Below are 20,050 nucleotides of genomic sequence, written 5' to 3'. Positions count from 1 at the left end.
AGAAAACCAAGAGAAGGAAAAGTAGTGTATTTAAACCTATACTTTCTTACCCATATGTTGCTGAAGAGCAGAGATCATCTTTTCAACAGGTGGTGGAAGTCTCTTCCAATTAGAAAATTCCAAAGTAAAAATAAGGACATCATCGCTGACTGAGTTAACCCTGTATGAACAACATGTTAACAGGCCATCAACAGCAAAATATTAACATATTTAGGGCTAGTACTAAAAGCAAATATCACATTCCTTTTATACAAGAACTCGATGATGGGACTCCTAGGAGAGAGGCTGGAGCAAACAAGCTCCACTAGGAGAAGAAGGAAAGAGCAAATCCAGTCCTGGGACACTGCCAGACCAGAATTGAGCCAATGAGCTGACCCAGAGTCTGCGATCTCCACCAGAACCGGAGTGGGACTGAACCAGTTACCTAAGACAGAAAAAACAAGCTACACCAAGAAGCAGAAGCCAGGAGCAGACACAGTCCCGGGACATGGGGGGATCAGGACATAGCCAGCGACCAGATCCAGACTCAACAATCTCCACCACAACAGGCCCAACTCCACGCCAGGGACTTCTGCAGGAGGATATTCAGACCAAGATGCACAGAAACAGATCAAAGCCTGCAGCCTAAGCCAAAGTAGGCCTGAAACAGCAAACTCCAAGGGAGCAGAGCCAAGCACAGGAGCACTGAGCTACCTCCAGGAACAGGAGTAACCAACAGGGAAACTAGAACTGTGACACTGACTGTACCACAAGGAACAATCATCTGAGCTTGGGATTCACTGGCACCTAGAAGATTATTCAACAGAATCTCAAACAGCCCAACCACACCTATTAGAGGAAAAGATGAGTAGAAAAGAAGATCACATGCTACACCACAAAGAAGCAACGCAATACCAGTAAATGGACTTAACAGACATCTACAGAATATTCCATCCAAATAGAAAAGAATATACCTTCTTCTCAGCACCTCATGGAACGTTCTCAAAAATTGACCACATACTTGGTAACAAAACAAACCTCCAAAATACAAAAAAAAAATGGAATATCCCAACGTACCTTATCAGATCACCATGGTTTAAAACTAGAAGTCAACAGCAATACTAATTCCAGAAAACCCACAAGCACACGGAAAGTAAACAATGCTCACCTGAATCATCAATGGGTCAAGGAAGAAATAAAGGGGGAAATTAAAGACCTCCTAAAATTCAATGAAAAATGACCACACAACATACCCAAATTTATAGGACACAATGAAAGCAGTGTTAAGAAGCAAGTTCATAGCACTAAATGCCTATATAAAGAAGCTGAAAAAAAATCCCACACTACTGAATTAACAAAACATTTGAAAACTTTAGAACAAAAAGAAGCAAACTCACATAAAAAAAAACTAGATGGCAGGAAATAAAGTGAGAGTTGAAATCAACAAAAGAGAAACAAAGAAAACAATACAAAGAATCAATGAGACAAAGAGCTGGTTCTTCAAGAAAATCAACAAAATAGACAAACCTTTATCGAAACTAAGCAAAAAGCAGAGAGAGAATATCCAAATTAACAAAATCAGAAAGGAAAAGGGGAACATAACGGGGAACATAACAACAGACATGGAGGAAATACAGAGGATCATCAGGTCATATTTTGAAAACCTGTACTCCACAAAATTGGAAAACTTAAAGAAAATGGACAACTTTCTGGATAAATATCACTTATCAAAATTAAATCAAGACCATATAAGCAAATTAAACAGACCTATAACTCCTGAAGAAATAGAAACAGCCATCAAAAGTCTCCCAACCAAAAAAAGACTAGGACACGGTGGTTTCAGCTCAGAATTCTACAAGACTTTCAAGGAAGAACTAAGACCAATACTCCTCAAATTATTCCACACAATAGAAATAAAGGGAACACTGCCAAACTCTTTTTATGAGGCTACAGTTACCCTGATACCCAAATTACAGAAAGAGAATACTAAGAAAGAAAATTACAGACCAATCTCACTCATAAATATTGATGCAAAAATACTAAATGAAATAACGGCAAATCGAACCCAAGAACACATCAGAACCATCATCCACCATGACCAAGTTGACTTCATCCCACAGATGCAGGAATGGTTCAACATATAAAAATCTGTCAACCTAATCCACCACATAAACAAGCTAAAAAATAAAAACCACATGATCATCTCATTAGATGTCGAAAAAGCATTTGACAAAATACAACATTTTTTCGTGATAAATGTCTTGGAGAGAGCAAGGATACAAGAAACATACCTAAACATAATTGAGGTAATATACAGCAAGCCAACAGCCAACATCAAACTCAGCGGAGAGGACTCAAAGCAGTCCAACTGAAATCGGGAACAAGACAAGGTAGTCCACTCTGCATATCTATGCATAGAGTAATTAAAGTTCTATCTAGAGCAATAAGACAGCAAAAAGACATTAAGGGGAAACAAATTGGAAAAGAATAAGTCAAACTCTCACTAAAAAGAAGGAATGACAAGGAGAAATGGAAAGGGCACCAAATTACACAGCCTGGCAGACAGAACCTATACATGCCTGCCGACTTCCCATCTAAAAGAGAGAATACACGCGCTGTTTTTCAGTGCAAACAGCGGCATTTCGGACACACTGGCTGTCAGATCAACTCCAAACCTAGGTGTGAGGAGACATTGGCTGAACGTGAATGTTCGGTCTGGCCCTAGCATTTCTAAATCTACTTTTAACCAGATGCCAGTGGAGTCTTACTGTTAGGAAAACTGAGCCGCACTTCAGTGAAGTCTTTCTGGGTGAAGTTTACTGCTCTCCCATGGAGGAAACACGGCTCACTAGTGGCCGCCTCCCAGACAGGAAAAAGAGGCGCTTTTCTCATCATGCAGGTTCCTCATACAGCACTGACCCCAGTGAGAGGCAGACAGGACAGCTGACAGCAAACTGAACTGCAGGTATCGGGGCTCAGAGGCCACAATTCCTGCTCTTCCAACTGTCTTCTGGACAGTTGTCCGCACATGCCTAAGTACGCATGCGCAGAGCTCCTGGGGATGGCTGGGCTCTGCACGGTCCTGGGCACTCACTGTACAACCTCAGAGTGTGAGAAATCGGCCTAGTCATGAAGGGTGGACCCTCGAGAGCCAAGCTGGGGCTGATGAGGGTGGTGAGGGAGAGGGTGAGGGTGGTGAGGGTTAAGGTGACAGGGGTGAGGGAGGGGGTGACAGGGATCCCATTCCAGGGTTGGAGTGGGATGTTTGCATTTGGGAGGACTGGCTGCCAGCTCAGTGGGTTGGGTGCAGCCATGGGTCAGGTGAATTCCCAGTCCTCTATGCATGGCACAGGCTGTGAAGTGACAGGGAAGCTAATACTACTGATAGGCTGTTTGGCTTTTCTTTCTTTCGCTCATGATCTAAGTGACATTTTGACGATCATTTTCTTTCGTCACTACTAATAAAGGTTAAAACTTACAGTGTTTTAGACTATCAGATACCCGTCTACAAGTGCATGCATACTCCTCTATGGTGGTATCTAGAAATCCTCAGGTGTACTTCAGGAAGAATTTGAAAGTTCCATTTGTTTGTGTAGAATAATGCAAAGACATAGCAACAGAGCACAGGACACTAAAACTCCAGTATTGCAGGGCCCTTGAAAGGGTATCACCAGATGCACCATGGTGTCAAATGGGGTGGTTTGTTGTTTTTGTTGTTGTTGTTGTGGTGGTGGTGGTGGTGGTGGTGTGTGTGTGTGTGTGTGCTCTGAGGAGTGAATGAGTTCCAGCCCTAGAGTCATGGAGATCACTGTGAGCAGGCCCATGAGTCTCAAGGAACTGTCAGTGACTTGGTAATTAGGTTTTCTTAAGAATGGCAGTACAAATAAATAAATAAATGAAAAAAAAAGAATTGCAGTTCAAAGAGTTGCACTAAAATAGCAATAATAGATAAAGTCTATTCACATCTCTTCTTCATTTCATTGCTAAAAGAATCATCTAAGCAGGGTGTTTCAAATAATTATTCTACTCTTTGAATCTATCATTTGTTCTGACTATGTACACACATGTGCTCATTGGCCAACAGTGCTGGCTTCTCTTGCAGAGGTCGCAACCCATCAAGTGTCTCACGACCATCTCTACCTACAGCGCCACGGAATCAGACACCTTCTTCCCCTCTGAGGGTATGTGTACTCAGATGACATAATCTCACACTACAAATATATACTCATAAAGAAAATAATAAATACTTGAAAGAGATTATATATATATATATATACACAATATATGTTTGGAGATTATTCTAGATAGAGACACCTTTTCCTCAATGTATTCACTGACAAAAATGTCAATTTAAGAGGCTCAACAAACAAACTATTTTATGCTTGTGGGTATGACTTGCAGATGATCTTTCAATTATTGTGTATAATTAATATAATAACAGCATAAATGATAGAGCTTAATTTACTGAACACTAACTAAGAATAGTAACTTTACTATGATGTATATTTAAATTTAAGTACACGTTATAAAGAAGTTCATATTGGAACTGGATCTTAATCAGTGTGCAAAGCAGTTGCTATGCAATGTTAGGCCCTGAGTGCAGATTAACGGAACAAACACAAAAGAGAATGCAGTGACAGGATTCTGTATTCCCAGTACCCTTAGAAGGAGGTGGTGGTGGGTATGTGCTGTAGGAAGTCTTACAGATGGTGGTGACCTGCCCACTAGATTTCCCTAGATTTCTTCCGTGTCTGATTTATGTCCTCTTTTTGATTTCTGATTTTTTAATTTGTATATTCTTTCTGAAGTTTGGCTGGTTTGGAATGACATTTTTCAATTTTGTGATTTTTCTCAAAATTTCAATTTCTCAAAGAATCAACTCTTTGTCTCATTGATTCTTGTACTGTTTTCTTTATTATTATTATTTTTATTAATTAAATTATTTATTGATGGAGGAAGGTCATTGGTTAAATAAAAAGAAACTGCTTGGCTCTCATTGGTTAGGAGATAGGTGGGAGGAGTAAACAGAACAAAACGCTGGGAGGAAGAGGAAGTGAGCTCAGACTCCACAGCTCTGCTCTCAGGAGCAGACGCCTCAGAGAAAGACGCCATGCTCCCGGCTCCTGGGCAGACGCACGCATGAAGCTCCGACCCAGGATGGACTTAGGCTAGAATCTTCCCGGTAAGAACCGTGCTACAGTTTATTAGAAATGGGTTGATCGGGATATCAGAATTAGCCAGTAAGGGCTAGAGCTAATGTGCCAAGCAGTGATTAAAAGAATACAGTGTCTGTGTAATTATTTCGGGGCAAAAGCTAGCCGAGCAGGCGGCTGGGGTGTTGGGGACGCAGCCCCGCTGCCGCTCTTAATACTACAATTTATTAAAGATTTTTGCCTCCTCCCAGCCACCACCTACCATTTCCCTCCGTCTCCCCCAATCAAGTCCCCCTCCCTCATTAGCCCAAAAAGCAGTGACGGTTCCCTGCCCTGTGGGAAGTCCAAGGACCTTCCACCTCCTTCCAGGTCTAGTAAGGTGAGCATCCAAATGGCCTAGGTTCCCACAAAGCCAGTCTTGTACTGTTTTCTTTCTATTTTGTTAATCTCATCTCTCAATTTCATTATTTCCTGTCATCTAGTCCTCCTGGGTGAGTTTTCTTCTCTTTGTTCTAGAGCTTACAGGTGGTCTGTTAACTTTCTTTTTTTAAAAAAAAATATTTATTTATTTACTTATTATGTATACAGTGTTCTGTCTGTGTGTATGTCTGCAGGCCAGAAGAGGGCACCAGACCTCATTATAGATGGTTGTGAGCCACCATGTGGTTGCTGGGAATTGAACTTAGGACCTTTGGAAGAGCAGGCAATGCTCTTAACCACTGAGCCATCTCTCCAGCTGGGTCTGTTAACTTTCTAATCTGGGATTTTTCCAGCTTTTTTATATAGGCATTTAGTGGTATGAACTTTCCTCTTAACACTGCTTTCATTGTGTCCCATAACTTTGGGTACGTTGTGTGGTCATTTTCATTGAACCTTACAAAGTTTTAATTTCTTTCTTTGTTTTTTCCTTGACCCATTTGTGATTCAGATAAGTATTACTCAATTTTCATATGTTTGTGGGTTAGGAAATTAGTGTGGGTGGTGAATGCTAACTTCTATTCATGGTTATCCCATAAGATACATGGGGTTATTCAATTATTTTTGGAATCTGTTGAAGTTTTCTTTTTTTATTGAGTATATGGTCAATTTTGAGAAAATTCCATGGGGTGTAGAGAAGAAAAGAAGGTATGCTCTTATATCTTTGGATGGAATATCCTATGGATGTGTGTTAAGTCCATTTGAGTCATAACATCTGTTTAGTCCCTTATTTCTCTGTTAAGTTTCTGTCTGTCAGACCTATCCAGTGGTGAGAGTGAAGTGTTGTGGCCACCCACTATTAGTATGTGTGGCATAATATGTGATGGAAGCCTTAGAAGTGTTTCTTGTACATATGAAGGTGCCCTTGTATTTGGCACATACATGTTCAGTATTGAGATTTCCTCTTGATGGATTTTTCCTGTGACTAATATTAAATGTCCTTCTTTTTCTCTTTTGATTGATTTTAGTTTGAAGTCTATTGTGTTAGATATTTGGATAGCTACGCCAGCTTGTTTCTTAGGTACATTTTATTGGAAAATTTTCTCAACCCTTTATTCTGAGGCGATGTCTGTCTTTGAGGTTGAGATGTGCTTCTTGTATGCAGCAGAAGAATAAATTATGTTTTTGTATCCAATCTGTTAGTCTGTGTCTTTTTATAAGTGACTTGATACCATTTCTATTAAGGGATATTAATGACAAGTGATTGCTAGTTCCTGTTATTTGACTTTTTGTTGGTGGTGACATTATTGTCTTTGCTTTTCTTTTATTTGGGATTTACTACTGTGAGATCATCTATTTTCTGTGACTTTGTGAATGTAGCTGACTTCCTTGGGTTGAAATTTTACTTCTAGTACTTTCCATTGGTATAGATTTGTAGCTACACATTATTTAAATCTGTTCCTGTCTTTTCTCCATCTATGGTAAGTGAAAGTAAACTGTGTATACTAGCTGGCATCCATGGCCTACTAATGTCTTCATAGGGCTCAACCAGGACCTTCTGGCTTACATTGTTTCCATTGAAAAGTCAGGTGTATTCTAGCAGGTCTGCATTTATATGTTACTAGACCTATTACCTGTGCAGCTGTTAGTATTCTTTCTTAATTCTGCATGTATATTGTTTTGATTATTATGTAGCTAAAGGATTTTTTGTTGTTCAGCCCCCTTCCCCACATGAAAACCCATCATTTATGAAAATCTATATACTTCAACATCTTTATCACAATTTTAAGGACTCTCTTTAATAGCTCCCTGTCTGGACTGTTTTTATTTTGATTTGTTTGTTTGGGGGGGGGGGAAGTGGGTATTACACAACCTGCAATGTCTCTCATTCTCAATCATGGTTCTGCAAAAGAAGCTTCCTTGCCCCAAACAACTGGCAGCAGCAAGGATCATGAAATTTCACATGGACTTCCATATTTATGTATTTGGGACGTGAGCACTCTATTAGTTTTGGAGTTAGGGAAAATCATTTTTTCAGTCTAAAAGCAGCTGTTTTCTCCTGTTGCCACATGTTCTCTGCTTTCCAGGAGATTTTCAGTTTTGTGAGGCCCATTTATTAATTGTTGACCTTAGTGTAGTCTCCTGTTTCAATATATTCAAGGCTGTTCCCTAGCTCCTCTTCTGTCAGCTTCATTACAAATGGTTTTATGTGAGGCTTTTGAACCACTTGGACTGGAGTTTTCTTCAGGTTGATGAATATGGCGCGCTCTACTTTCTTCTCCACATTGAAATCCAGTTAGAGTGCCACCGTTTCCCATTGTAGATTTCAGTTTCCCATTGGATATTTCTTGCTTCTTTATAAAATATCAGGTATTCATATATATGCAGATTTGCATCTGGGTCTTTGATTCAAATCCCTTGATTAACATGTTTATTTTTGACAATATCATTAGGGTTTTGTTACTATAGCTATGGGATATAATTTCTAGTACCTTGTGCACTATTCATAGAATGCCTGCATTTTCTCTCCATTGTGTCACTATTACCTGAAGAGAAAACATTTTATGTTGATGTGTAGTTACTCTTACAAATAAGTTATGTGTAATTATTGGTCCATGCTTGATGTGTGTCATGACTTCTGGAGCAGCAACCTAGGAAAGAAGAGAAGCTGCCTATGGAGAGACGCTTATGCCTATCAATTTAATTTGAGTTACTGTGCACATATGCTATTCATGTACATTATCAATGTTAGGCCATAGAAAACTCTATATGTAGCACCACCTGAACGAATCAGAAAAAGAATAGCCCCTAGAGGTATAAGCACAACCTAAACCAACTGGAAGAAGAAATTGAGTAGCTAGTCTTCCAACTAAAATGCCCCAATCCCTAAGCCCTGAGCCCTAAGCTACACTCCCTGTCTGTCTCTCCCTGTGGGTCTCAGTGAAGAGCATCTGGGCAAGGATCTTCCAACTGCACTTGTCCAGGCCATGACCCAGGTAGACCTGGAGCTGGTAACACAAAGCATCAATTATCTGCTTGGTCATCTCTGGGATGTCCTGGAACAGCACAATGCTTATGTCAGAGGGCTCTTTGGGAAAGACCATCAGACATGGCTCGAGCTGTGAGTTTACCAAGAACAGCTGCTGGTACACAGACAGCAGAACCTGGAAGGAGAAGAAGCTGGCCCAGGTGCACTCTTCAGGCAGAAACTCCAGCTCTGCAGTGGAAGGAAGGCGGCTGTGGCTCCCAGTCTGTGAGCAGCAGTGGCACCTAGTCCTCCCACACAATTTCAGAGACCTAGGTCTTCTTGGAGACCGCCAGCAGGCACTCACCACTGGCTAGGAAGAAACCAGGGGCTCCGGAGGGGGAGGCGTGGCAGCTGGGATACCTTGCCTCAATGAAGCAGTCTTACCTTGCCCTGCACAGGGCCATGGAGGGGATTCTCTGCTCGTTTGCTGGCCTGACACAGGAGAAAAGAGGATTCCCGAGTGGCTGCATGCACTGAACACAGAGCCATCCTCAGCCCAGTCCCGGCTCTTCTATGGCCTAAGTCTTGGAAGCGCCAATGCAGAGGCAGGGGCTTCCATCTGGCTCAGGAGACCCCATCTGTTCCCGTGAACTGCTCCTCGGCATCTGGACCATCCAGCTCTGGCAGTGGATGTCAAAATTGCCTTCAGTCTTGTTCCAGGCCACAGTGAACATGAACTCGAGCTACTAGTTCTCCTTGAATACATGGGGCCACACTGCCACCCAGTCAGACATGAGCACCTCCTCCAACTCCAACAACATGGTAACTCGAGTGGCCGGCTTCTCCTGTTCTCTCTCTACCTCAATGCATCCGACCATATCTTCTCACCAGAAAGGGTAAGGCCTCCATGAGGAGTCAACAAAGCCTGCACATCCATATTGAATTGCATAACAGTTATACAAGTTTTATCACCCACAAGCAATGGACAAATGTTCCCCATGCTCTGATGTGGGAGTGATTTTTTTTGACATGTTGCTTTCATTGGTTACTTAGTAAAGAAACTGCCTAGGCCCATTTGATAGGCCAACCTTTAGGTAGGTGGAGTAAACAGAACAATATAGTAGGAAAAAGAAGCTGAGTCAGGTCGGTCGCCATGATTCTCCCACTCCAGACGAAGGTTAAGATCTTCCCTGGTAAGCCACCTCGTGGGCTACACAGATTATGAGAAATGTAAGAGCTAGCCAATAAGAGGCTGGAACTAATGGGCTAAACAGTGTTTAAAAGAATAGAGTGTCCATGTAATTATTTTGGGTAAAGCTAGCCGTGCGGGCGGTAGGGTGCCTGGGATGCAGCCCTGCCGCCCATTTTACTACAATGCTCTACACCCTGACCAGCATGAGCTGTCACTTGTGCTATTGATCTTAGTCATTCTGACAGATGTTCAATCGACTCTCAAACTGGTTTTGACTTTAAATTTCCTTAGTTGCTAAAATGTTGAACATTTCTTTGGGGTTTTCTCTGTCATTTGAGATTTCTCTATGGAGAATTATGTTTATATCTGTAACCCAGTTTAAGTGGATTAATTGATTTGTTGATGTCTAATTTCTTGAGTTCTTTTTGCCTCAATACAAAAAAATGGTTAATTATTTGGGAATTTCATACAATGTACACTGAAGATACTATTTTTCCATTCCTCCCAGGCTTACCTTTCTACCCTTTTTCCCTTTCAAAAATAAAAAGAAAAAAGAAAAAAAATACATGTATTTGATTTTGTGTCTCCCATATACTCAGTATGGTCAAACTCACAGTGTCCAATCTTTAAAGATTGCTAAGTTTATTCCCAGACCCTGCCCCATAGGAAAACCCATCATTTGTGAAGATCTATATACTTCAGCAAATTTATCAAATTTTCAAAGATTTTTCTCTGTATCTCTCTGTCTGGACTGGTTTTATATTGATTTGTTTGCTTGTGGGGAGAGGTTGTCACAGAGCCTTCAATGTCTTTCATTCCTATTAAAGAATATTCCTCACCCCTAAAATCTGGCAGCAGCAGGAATCACAGATTTCCACATGGACTTCCAGTGTTTAGATATTTGTGATGTGAGTCCTCTATTAGATGTGGAGTTAGGGAGAATCCCTTTCTAGTCTGTCAGCTGCTGTTTTATCCTATTGCCAGTGTTCTCTGCTTTTCAGGAGCATTTTGGTTTTGTGAGGTCCCATTTATTAATTGTTGATCTTAGTGCCTGCACTATCAGTGTTTTGTTTAAGAAGTAGTCTTTTATGTCAATGCATTCCAGGCTACTCCCTAGTTTCTCTTCTGCCTAGTTCAGTAAAAATGGATTTAGGTGAGGCTTTTGAATCACTTGGTCTGGAGTTTGTTCAGGATGACAAATATGGTGCTATCTCCTTTCTTCTGCACACAGAATCCAGTTAGACTGGCACCATTTGTTACAGATATTTCTCATGTGCATTGCATATTTCTGGCTTCTTTATAAAATATCAGGTGTTCATAGGTATGTGGATTTGTGTCTGGGGCTTTCATTCAAATTTGTTAATTAACATGTATATTTTTGACATTATCATGAGGATTTCATTACTATAGCTGTATAAAATAACTTCTAATACCATCTGCACTATTCATATAATGCCTATATTTTCTCTACATTTTGTCACTGTTTTTACATGAAGGGAAAAATTGGTTATCTAGATGTGTAGTTACACTTTCAAATAAGTTATATGTAATTATTGGTCCATGCCTAGTGTATGTCATGACTTCTGGAGAAGCAACCTAGGAAAGGAGAGAAAGCTACCTATTGGGAGATTCTTTAGCTTTTCAATTTCATTTTATTTACTTGTGCACATGGCATATATGTATATATATATATCTGTATGTATATATATATACATATATATATACACACACATATAAATATACACAGCAACACACACTATTCATGTACATTATCCCTGTAAGGCCATAAAAAACTGTATACATAACACCACCTGAATGAATCAAAAGAAGAATAGCCACTTGAGATGCAAGCACCAACTGAACCAAAGGAAGAAGGGGTGAGTGATTAGTCTCCAAGCAAAAATGCCCCAATCCCTATGCCTAAGCCCTAAGACACTCTCCCTGCCTTTCTATCCCTGTGGGTCTTGCTGAAGAGCACCTGGGAAATGATCTTCCAATTACACTTGTACAGGCCCTGGCTCAGCTAGATCTGGAGCTGGTAACAGAGCATTGATCTACTGCTTAGTCTTCTCAGGGATACCCCCAAATAGAACTGTGCACATGCCAGAGGGCTCTTCATGGAAGACCCACAGACTGGGCTCCAGCTGTGAGTTTACCAATCAGAGCTTCTGGTGCACAGACAGCAGAACCTGGAAGGACAATAAGTCAGCCCAAAAGCACTGTTCAGCCAGATACTTCAGCTATTCTGTGGAAGAAAGGTGGCTGCTGCTTCTAGTCTGTGAGCAGTGGTGGTGCCTCTTCCTCCCTCGCGATTCCAGGAACCTTGGTCTTCTGGGAGACTGCCCTGCAGTCACTCACCACAGGCACCAAAAACACCAGTGACACCAGGGGGGCTGGCATGGCAGCCATGACCACATCTTGGGATTTCTTGCCTTTGGTAAGCAGGTAGCCTTGCATTGGAAGGAGCTAAGGAGGGGCCTCTCTGGTCCTTTGGGTGCAGAACCCTGAAGAGGAGATGATTCCCCTTAGGTTGTTTGTGCTGAGCATAGAGCCATCCTCAGTCCAGTCTGGGCTCTTCTGCCTCCAGGGCTTGGGAGTGCCAAGGCAGAGGCAGTGGCTTTCCTCTGGCTTAGGGGTCCCCATTTTTCACTGGAACAAGAAACACACCTCAACCTCAAAGACAGACACGACATCAGAGTAAAGGGTTGGCAAAAGATTTTCCAATCAAATGGATCTAAGAAACATGTGGGTGAGGTATCCTAACATCTAACAAAATTGATCTCAAACAAAATCAATCAAAAGAGATAGAGAAGGACACTTTATACACAGAGCAGGAACAATTCATCAAGATGTAGTCTCAATCCTGAACATCTATGCCCTTCATTCAAGAGCAACCACATATGTAAATGAAACTTTACTAAAACTTAAAATTGCACATCAAATCCCATACACTAATAATAGGAGATTTAAACACTCCTCTCACTACAGTGGACAGGTCAAACAGACAGAAACTTCACAGAGAAATAAGAGAACTAACGGATGTAATGAATCAAATGAAATTAACAGACATTTATAGAACATGGCACCCAAACAAAAGAGAATATTTCTTCTCAGCACCTCATGGAACCTGCTCTAAAATTGATCACATCCTTGGTAACAAAGCAAACATCCACAGATATAAAAAAGTGGTGTAATCCACTCTGTATTCTCAGATCACAATGGAGTAAAGCTAGAATTCAACAGCAATACTATTTCCATAAAGGTTATAAACTCATGGAAACTGAAGAGTCTACTACTGATTATCCTAGGTCAAGGAAAAAAATAAAGAAATTAAAACCTTCCTTGAATCCAGTGAAAATGAAAGCACAACATATCCAAACCTAGGGGACACTATGAAAGAAAGCAGTGCTAAAAGAAAAATTCATAGTTCTAAGTGTCCACATAGAGAAAATGGAGAGAGCTCACATCAGTGACCTAACAGTACGCCTGAAAGCAGTATAAAAAAACAGAAGCAGGCTCACCTAATAGGAGTATAAGACAGGAAATAATCAAATTGAGGGATGTAATCAATAACACAGAAAACCATACAAAGAATCAGTGAAACACGAGCTAGTTCTTTGTGAAAATCAACAAGATTGACAAACCATTATTCAAACTAATCAAAAGGCAAAGAGAGAACAGTCATATTAACAAAATAACGAATAAATAGGGGAATATAACAGTGGACACTGAGCAAATTCAGAGAATCATTGGGTCCTACTACAAAAATCTGTACTCCACAAAATTGGAAAATGTGAAAGAAATAGACAATTTGTTAGATAGATACCATCTACCAAAGTTAAATCAAGATCAGGTGAGCAATTTAAATAGAACTATAAGCTGCAAGGAGATAGAAGCCATCATCAAAAACTTCCAAACCAAAAGAAGCAAAGGGCCAGATGGTTTTAGTGCAGAAATATACCAGAACTTTAAAGGAGAGCCAATACCTGTACTCCTCAAAGCGTTCCATATAATAGAAACAAAAGGCTCATTGCCAAACTCTTTTTATTAAGCTACAGTTAACCTGATGCCAAAACTGCACAAAGACTCAACCAAGAAAGAGAATTACAGATCAGTCTCATTCATGAACATCAGTGCAAAAATTCTCAACAAAATACTGGCAAACCAAATCCATGACACATAAAAAATCATTCATTATGATCAAGTAGGCTTCACCCCAGTGATAAAGGGCTGGTTCAACATATGAAAAACATATCCACGTAATCCATCATATATAAACTGAAAGAAAAAATTCATGTGATCATTTCATTAGATGTGGAATAAGCATTTGACAAAACTCAGCACCCCTTCTTGATAAAGGTCTTGGAGAGATTAGGGATACAGGACCATATCTAAATATAATAAAAGCAATATACAGTAAGCCAACAGCTAACACCAAATTAAATGGAGAGAAATTCAAAGCAATTCCACTAAAATCAGGAAGAAGACAAGGCTGTCTGCTCTCTCCATATCTCTTCAACATACTTCTTGAAGTTTAGGCAATAAGACAACATAAGGAGATCAAGGGGATTCAAATTGGGAAAGAAGATGTTAAACTTTCATTATTTGCAGATGATATAGTAGTGAATATAAGTGACTCCAAAAACTCTACCAGAGAACTCCTACAGCTGATAAATACCTTCCGTGAAGTGGCAGGAAACAAGATCAACTAAAAAATTCAGTAGCCCTCCTATACACAAAGGATAAAGAAGCTGAAGGGAAATCAGAGAAACATCACCTTTCACAATAGCCACAAATCACATAAAATATCTTGAGGTAACACTAAGAAAGGACATTTGTTAGACTATTTGACAAGAACTTAGTGTCTTTGAAGAAAGAAATTGATGAAGACACCAGAAAATGGAAAGATCTCCCATGCTCTTGGATAGTAAGGATCAACATAGTAAAAACGGCAATTTTACCAAAGGCAATCTATAGATTCAATGCAATCCCCATCAAAATCCCAACACAATTCTTCACAGACCTTGAAAGAACAATACTCAACTACATATGGAAAAACAAGAAACCCTTTGGATGTATATCTTGGTCAACCTAGAACGTAGTAGAGAGGGCCTTGGACTTTCCACAGGGATGGGTGCCTTGTCCTCTCTTAGGATTGGAGGGCGATGGGTAGGAATGTGTGAGGAGGCAGTGGGAGGAGGGGAGGGTAGTGGGAATTTGAATTGGTATTTTAAGTAATAATAATAAAATTCATGACCTCATCTCTAATTATTATTGCTACTTATGTAGGTACATATAAATGAAATATGTAATATATCTTATACATGCATATGCTATATAGATTTAGATATAGATATATATACTATTGTCCTACTGTGTCCAATAATTATTGCCTTGTGAAGAGGTGTTTAGGTCTGAACACTGGGATTAGATTTCAGGTGGCTCAACTAATTTTATCATCTCCCTTTCTCTGTCTTCTCTCCAAAATGCCCCATATGCCCATATATCTCTTATTGAACCCCTTCAACTCTATGCTCTCTTTTCATATTAATTATATATAGATATGCATCATATATATGTATTATGTTATATGTACATATTTTGTTATATATGTACATTATTACATATTCCTAAGTATATAAATGCTATGAATACTATCATTAACTTTGAAATTAGCAAAGCAGTGGAATTCCAAGAGAATTTTTACACATTCTTAATTTTGCTTTACCTGCCACGTTCTTTAGCCAATATACCCATGGTAAGATGAAACTTCTAAAAATACTATGACCTTTAGCTAAATGACATCAAGAAATCAGTCTCAAATCAACCACCAAACTTCTTCCCTACTGCCTAGATTTCATAATGATAAAAGGTACTCTCAAACTGATTTGTGAAGAAAAGACATTAATGGTCTTACCCAACTTTAGGCCTAGTACCTAAAATACTTAACGTTACAGGTAAGATACATCTGGTGATACAATATTTGAAAGCCTATTATGGAGTACTTAAGCACTTTCTAATTAGATTGAATACTTGCTCCTCAGAATGGAGTTTCATGTTCGTTTTATGTTTGATTCAAGGCAATACTTGGTAATGCTATCTTACAAATGATCATTCCATCATGTTGCCTTCATATTTTATATGTGCATACCGATAGAGCTATGTTGTTGTCAACCTTAATCACAAAGCTTATTTTGCAGTGAACAGAACTCAGTGAAGACGTTCTCAACATATTAAGCATAAAAGACTGAATTCTCAATCCTAAACAGTACAATTATCTTAAACCCACCACTATCAACAAGTTTCCAATAACAGCAAGAAGGAGAAAGCAGAGCGAATGTTACAGGGAAGAGTATTACAGGGTGCTCTCTTGTGTACATGACACAGCATAAAAATCATGACCTTAGAGCAGCTGTGGTTGTCTTCACAGACCTACACAAGATGAAGAAAGCCAAAATCCTAGTGTAGATGGGCAGATGATTTCTAGATACCACTCAGTTCTGAGGAGATACTGGTAGTTGTTGGAGGATAAAGAATCATTCATTTTGTGTGTGTGGCTTTTGGCATGTTTTCCATGATCCATGAAATGGCCCCAAACCCATTCACATATGGACATGATTAGTTGTTATTATAAAAACCAAAAATGTGTAAGTTAGGAGGAATACACACAAAACAGATAGGAGGTCATCTTGGTAGGATAAATGGGATTGGATACGGTCATGTTTAATTGTATACATGTATGCAATTCTGAGAATTAACAAAAAATTAATATTAAATTTAAATAAATAATGCAGGCAGATGTGTTTGGTACTTGATCCTCTTTCCTGATGAAATCATGATTGATATATTCACTTGCTTTCTGTTGCTGTGATAAAACACTATAAAACCAATCCAGAGAGAAAAGACATTTATTTCATCTTACAGTTTGTAATCATTATCAAGAGAATCTAAGACACCAAGTATAGACAGGAACCTGGAGGCAGGAACTAAAGCAGTGACCCTTGAGAAATGCTGCTTAGTGGCTTGTTCCTCATGGTTTTCTCAACTTGTTTCTTTATACAGCCCAGGACCATCAGCTCAGTGGGAGCTTTTACAACAGTGGGCTAGACCTACATGAATCATACATTAACAAAAAAAATACCTGTTAAGTTGTTCAGATGTCCTGTTCATGTCTTCTCCCCATCTGTGAGATGTAGTCTGGACATCTAGTGTCCCAATCAAATCTGGCCTCTACTCTCTGTTTCAAAATTGTTTTAAAGCTTCTGCCTAAACATCCTCTATATTTCCCCCAACACGCAGGCTCCTTTAACACAACATTCAGTCTGTTCACACAGGCGTACATTTCTTTGCATCATGGGAAGCACATCCTGTACATCAGCCAGGCTCCATATGTCTACCTGATTTCTTTACCCAAGTCATCTCCAACCTGTAGGGCTAGTCGGCCCACACAACCTCTCTTCTACCTTAACCAGCTCAGTCTAGATTAGACTTAGAACTATTAAAGGAAGCTACATACTTAGACATCGTCATTAAATACCAACAATATCTAAAACTAGACCAGTATCTTCTTTCTAAAGCCAACCAATCCTATAGAAAAGGTTGCCAACGAAAATTATCTAGGTGAACCTCATAACCCAGAACTTAAAAGAACAATCATAAATGATATCAGAGACTTCAAATAATATAAGAAGGCACAAAGAAATAGAAAAAAATGATTTTTTTCTTTAATGTCATCATTTATTCTTTTCCTTTTTAGGACAATTCTCTAGAGAATATGCACATTGAAAAACAACAAATCATAACATAGTAAATAACTTCATGTTTAGATAGTAATGCTTAAAATTGCCATTCCTTGTTATGTCTCAAATTCAGAACCTCATGACTGATATGCGCAACCCAAGCATAATCTATTGGTTTTAAAACTATGCCCAAGTTTGCACTGATAATTCTCTTCTAGGATATTTCATTGCCTCCAGCTTTTGAAGACTCATTTTTCTTCATCCAAAAGCCACTTATTTGGGACAAAGATACAGAAATTCATAGAACAAGGAAATTAAGGAGAAAGAACATAAGGGAATAAATGCCTGGGTGATATCAAAGAAAAATACAAAAGTAAGTTTGATGAAAATGACAAAAACAATCTAGGGCTTAAGAACAGAATTTGAAGAGGAGATAGAAATGTTGAATTTGACTCGGGCTATATAAAGATGAAACTGAAAATGATATCATACATGTATATTATAAAGATGAAATTGAAAAACTCAATAGCTCAAAAAGAAAACTATAAGGCAAGTCTTTCAAAATGAATGAATATAAAAAAAGAGAGATTATCAGGACTTAATGTGAAGTAAAGGATCTGGATCAAATGAGCAAACATGAGGAAATATTTAAAAATAAAAGAATAGACAGAAAATTTGAAACACCCTGAGTAAAATAACTTAACCTTGAAATTATGTGCATAAAGAAGAGAGACTAATCCCAAGTCTAAAGCATAGACCAGATCGTCAGCAAAAACATAGAAAAGAACTTCTCCAAATAAAGCAAACACACATTATGGTTACAGAATCACAAAGAACACATAAACAATAAGGCCAGAAAAGAAAATAACCAGAGTATATGATAGTTAGAGCACCAAGTACACAGAACAAATAAAGTGTACCAAAAACTACAGGAGAAAAAACTGAAGTTACAGTAAAGGAAAATCCTTCAGAATTAATGCTGATTTCTCAATGAAAACTTTCCAAGTCAGAAGAAAACCAAACAATACATTTGAAGTCTATAAAGGCTACTATGATGGTCAACCTAGAGTAATATACCCAGAAAAATTTTTCTGTCATGACTAAAGGAGAAAGGAAGTCTTTTAACACTACAAAGATCCAACAAACCAAACCAACAGAAAGCACAGAATGCAATATTCAAGTTGAAGAACAATTGAGCACAGCCAAAAGGCTGTGGAAAAAATAAAAAATAAAGCCATAATGGTTAAAAGATGGTGTGCCACTGAGAACACACACAACAACCGACAACAGGATGGCCGCAATTAATAAACACATTTCAATAATTACTTTAAATACCAATGACCTCGATTCACTAATCATAAGATACAGGATGACAGTATGGATAAAGAAATAAAATTGGCAGACTTGGCGCAGAAGTGAACTTATATTTTTTGATGGTCCAAGCTTGAAACAGTGACACCCACACTGAGAGCACGCAAATGAATAAGATCCAAAATGAAAAGGGGGACATAACCAAAGACACAGAGGAAATTCAGAGAATCATTAGATCTTACTACAAAAGACTGTATGCAACAAAACTGGAAAATGCAAAAGAAATAGACATTTTTTTAGATAAGTACCATATACCAAAGTTAAACCCAGACTAGGTGAACAATCTAAATAGACCTGTTAGTCATGAAGAATTAGAAGCTTGAAGTTCTAGTAATAGCAAAAAACTCTCTTCCAAAAAAAGCCCAGGCCCAGATGGTTTCAATGCAGAATTCTACCAGAACTTCCAAGAAGAGCTAATACCTATACTCCTTAAGGTATTTCCCAATATAGAAACAGAAGAGTCATTGCCAAATTTCTTTTATGAAGCTACAATTACCCTGATACCAAAACCTCACAAAGACTTAACCAAGAAAGAGAATTACAGGCCAATCTCACTTATGAACATCGACGCAAAAAATCTCAATAAAATACTGGCAAACCGAATCCAAGAACACATTAGAAAAATTGTCCATTATGCTCAAGTAGGCTTCTTCCCAGAGATTCAGGGCTGGTTCAACATATGCAAATTTATCCATGTAATCCATCATATAAATAAACTGAAAGAAAAAAATCATATGATCATTTCAATAGATGCGGAAATAGCATTCGAAAAATTCAACACCCCTTTATGATAAAGGTCTTGGAGAGATTAGGGATACAAGGGTCATACCTAAATATAATAAAAGCTATTTACAGCAAGCTGACAGCTAACATTAAATTAAATGGATAAAAACTCAAAGCCATCCCACTAAAATCAGGAACACGACAAGGCTGTCCATTCTCTCCATACCTCTTCAATATAGTGCTTGAAGTTCTAGCAATAGCAATAAGACAACATAAGGGGATCAAGGGGATTCGTATTGGAAAGGAAAAAGTTAAGCATTCGTTATTTGCAGATGATATCATAGTAAGCGACCCCAAAAACTCTACCAAAGAACTCCTACAGCTGATAAACACCTTTAGTAATGTGGCAGGATACAAGATCAACTCCAAAAAATCAGTGGCCTTCCCATACACTAAGGATAAGGAAGCAGAGAGGGAAATCAGAGAAGCATCACCTTTCACGATAGCC

At 38.9% G+C, this 20,050-nt stretch overlaps 1 protein-coding gene across 1 annotated transcript in view; it reads right to left on the bottom strand.

The window, feature by feature from the left end:
* Positions 1–20,050, bottom strand: part of LOC142832196 (ankyrin repeat and SOCS box protein 3-like) — an 82,761-nt gene that overhangs the window by 20,282 nt on the left and 42,429 nt on the right. The window contains exon 3 of the mRNA XM_075942465.1: positions 51–160. Coding sequence (XP_075798580.1) covers positions 51–160 — 110 coding nt within the window. The remainder of the gene's footprint in view (positions 1–50; positions 161–20,050) is intronic.

Source organism: Microtus pennsylvanicus, chromosome 12 (assembly GCF_037038515.1).
Source record: "Microtus pennsylvanicus isolate mMicPen1 chromosome 12, mMicPen1.hap1, whole genome shotgun sequence".
Taxonomy (NCBI): Eukaryota; Metazoa; Chordata; class Mammalia; order Rodentia; family Cricetidae; genus Microtus; species Microtus pennsylvanicus.
The sequence above is the reverse complement of the archived record's forward strand: the minus strand, read 5'-3'. Positions and strand labels throughout refer to the sequence as shown.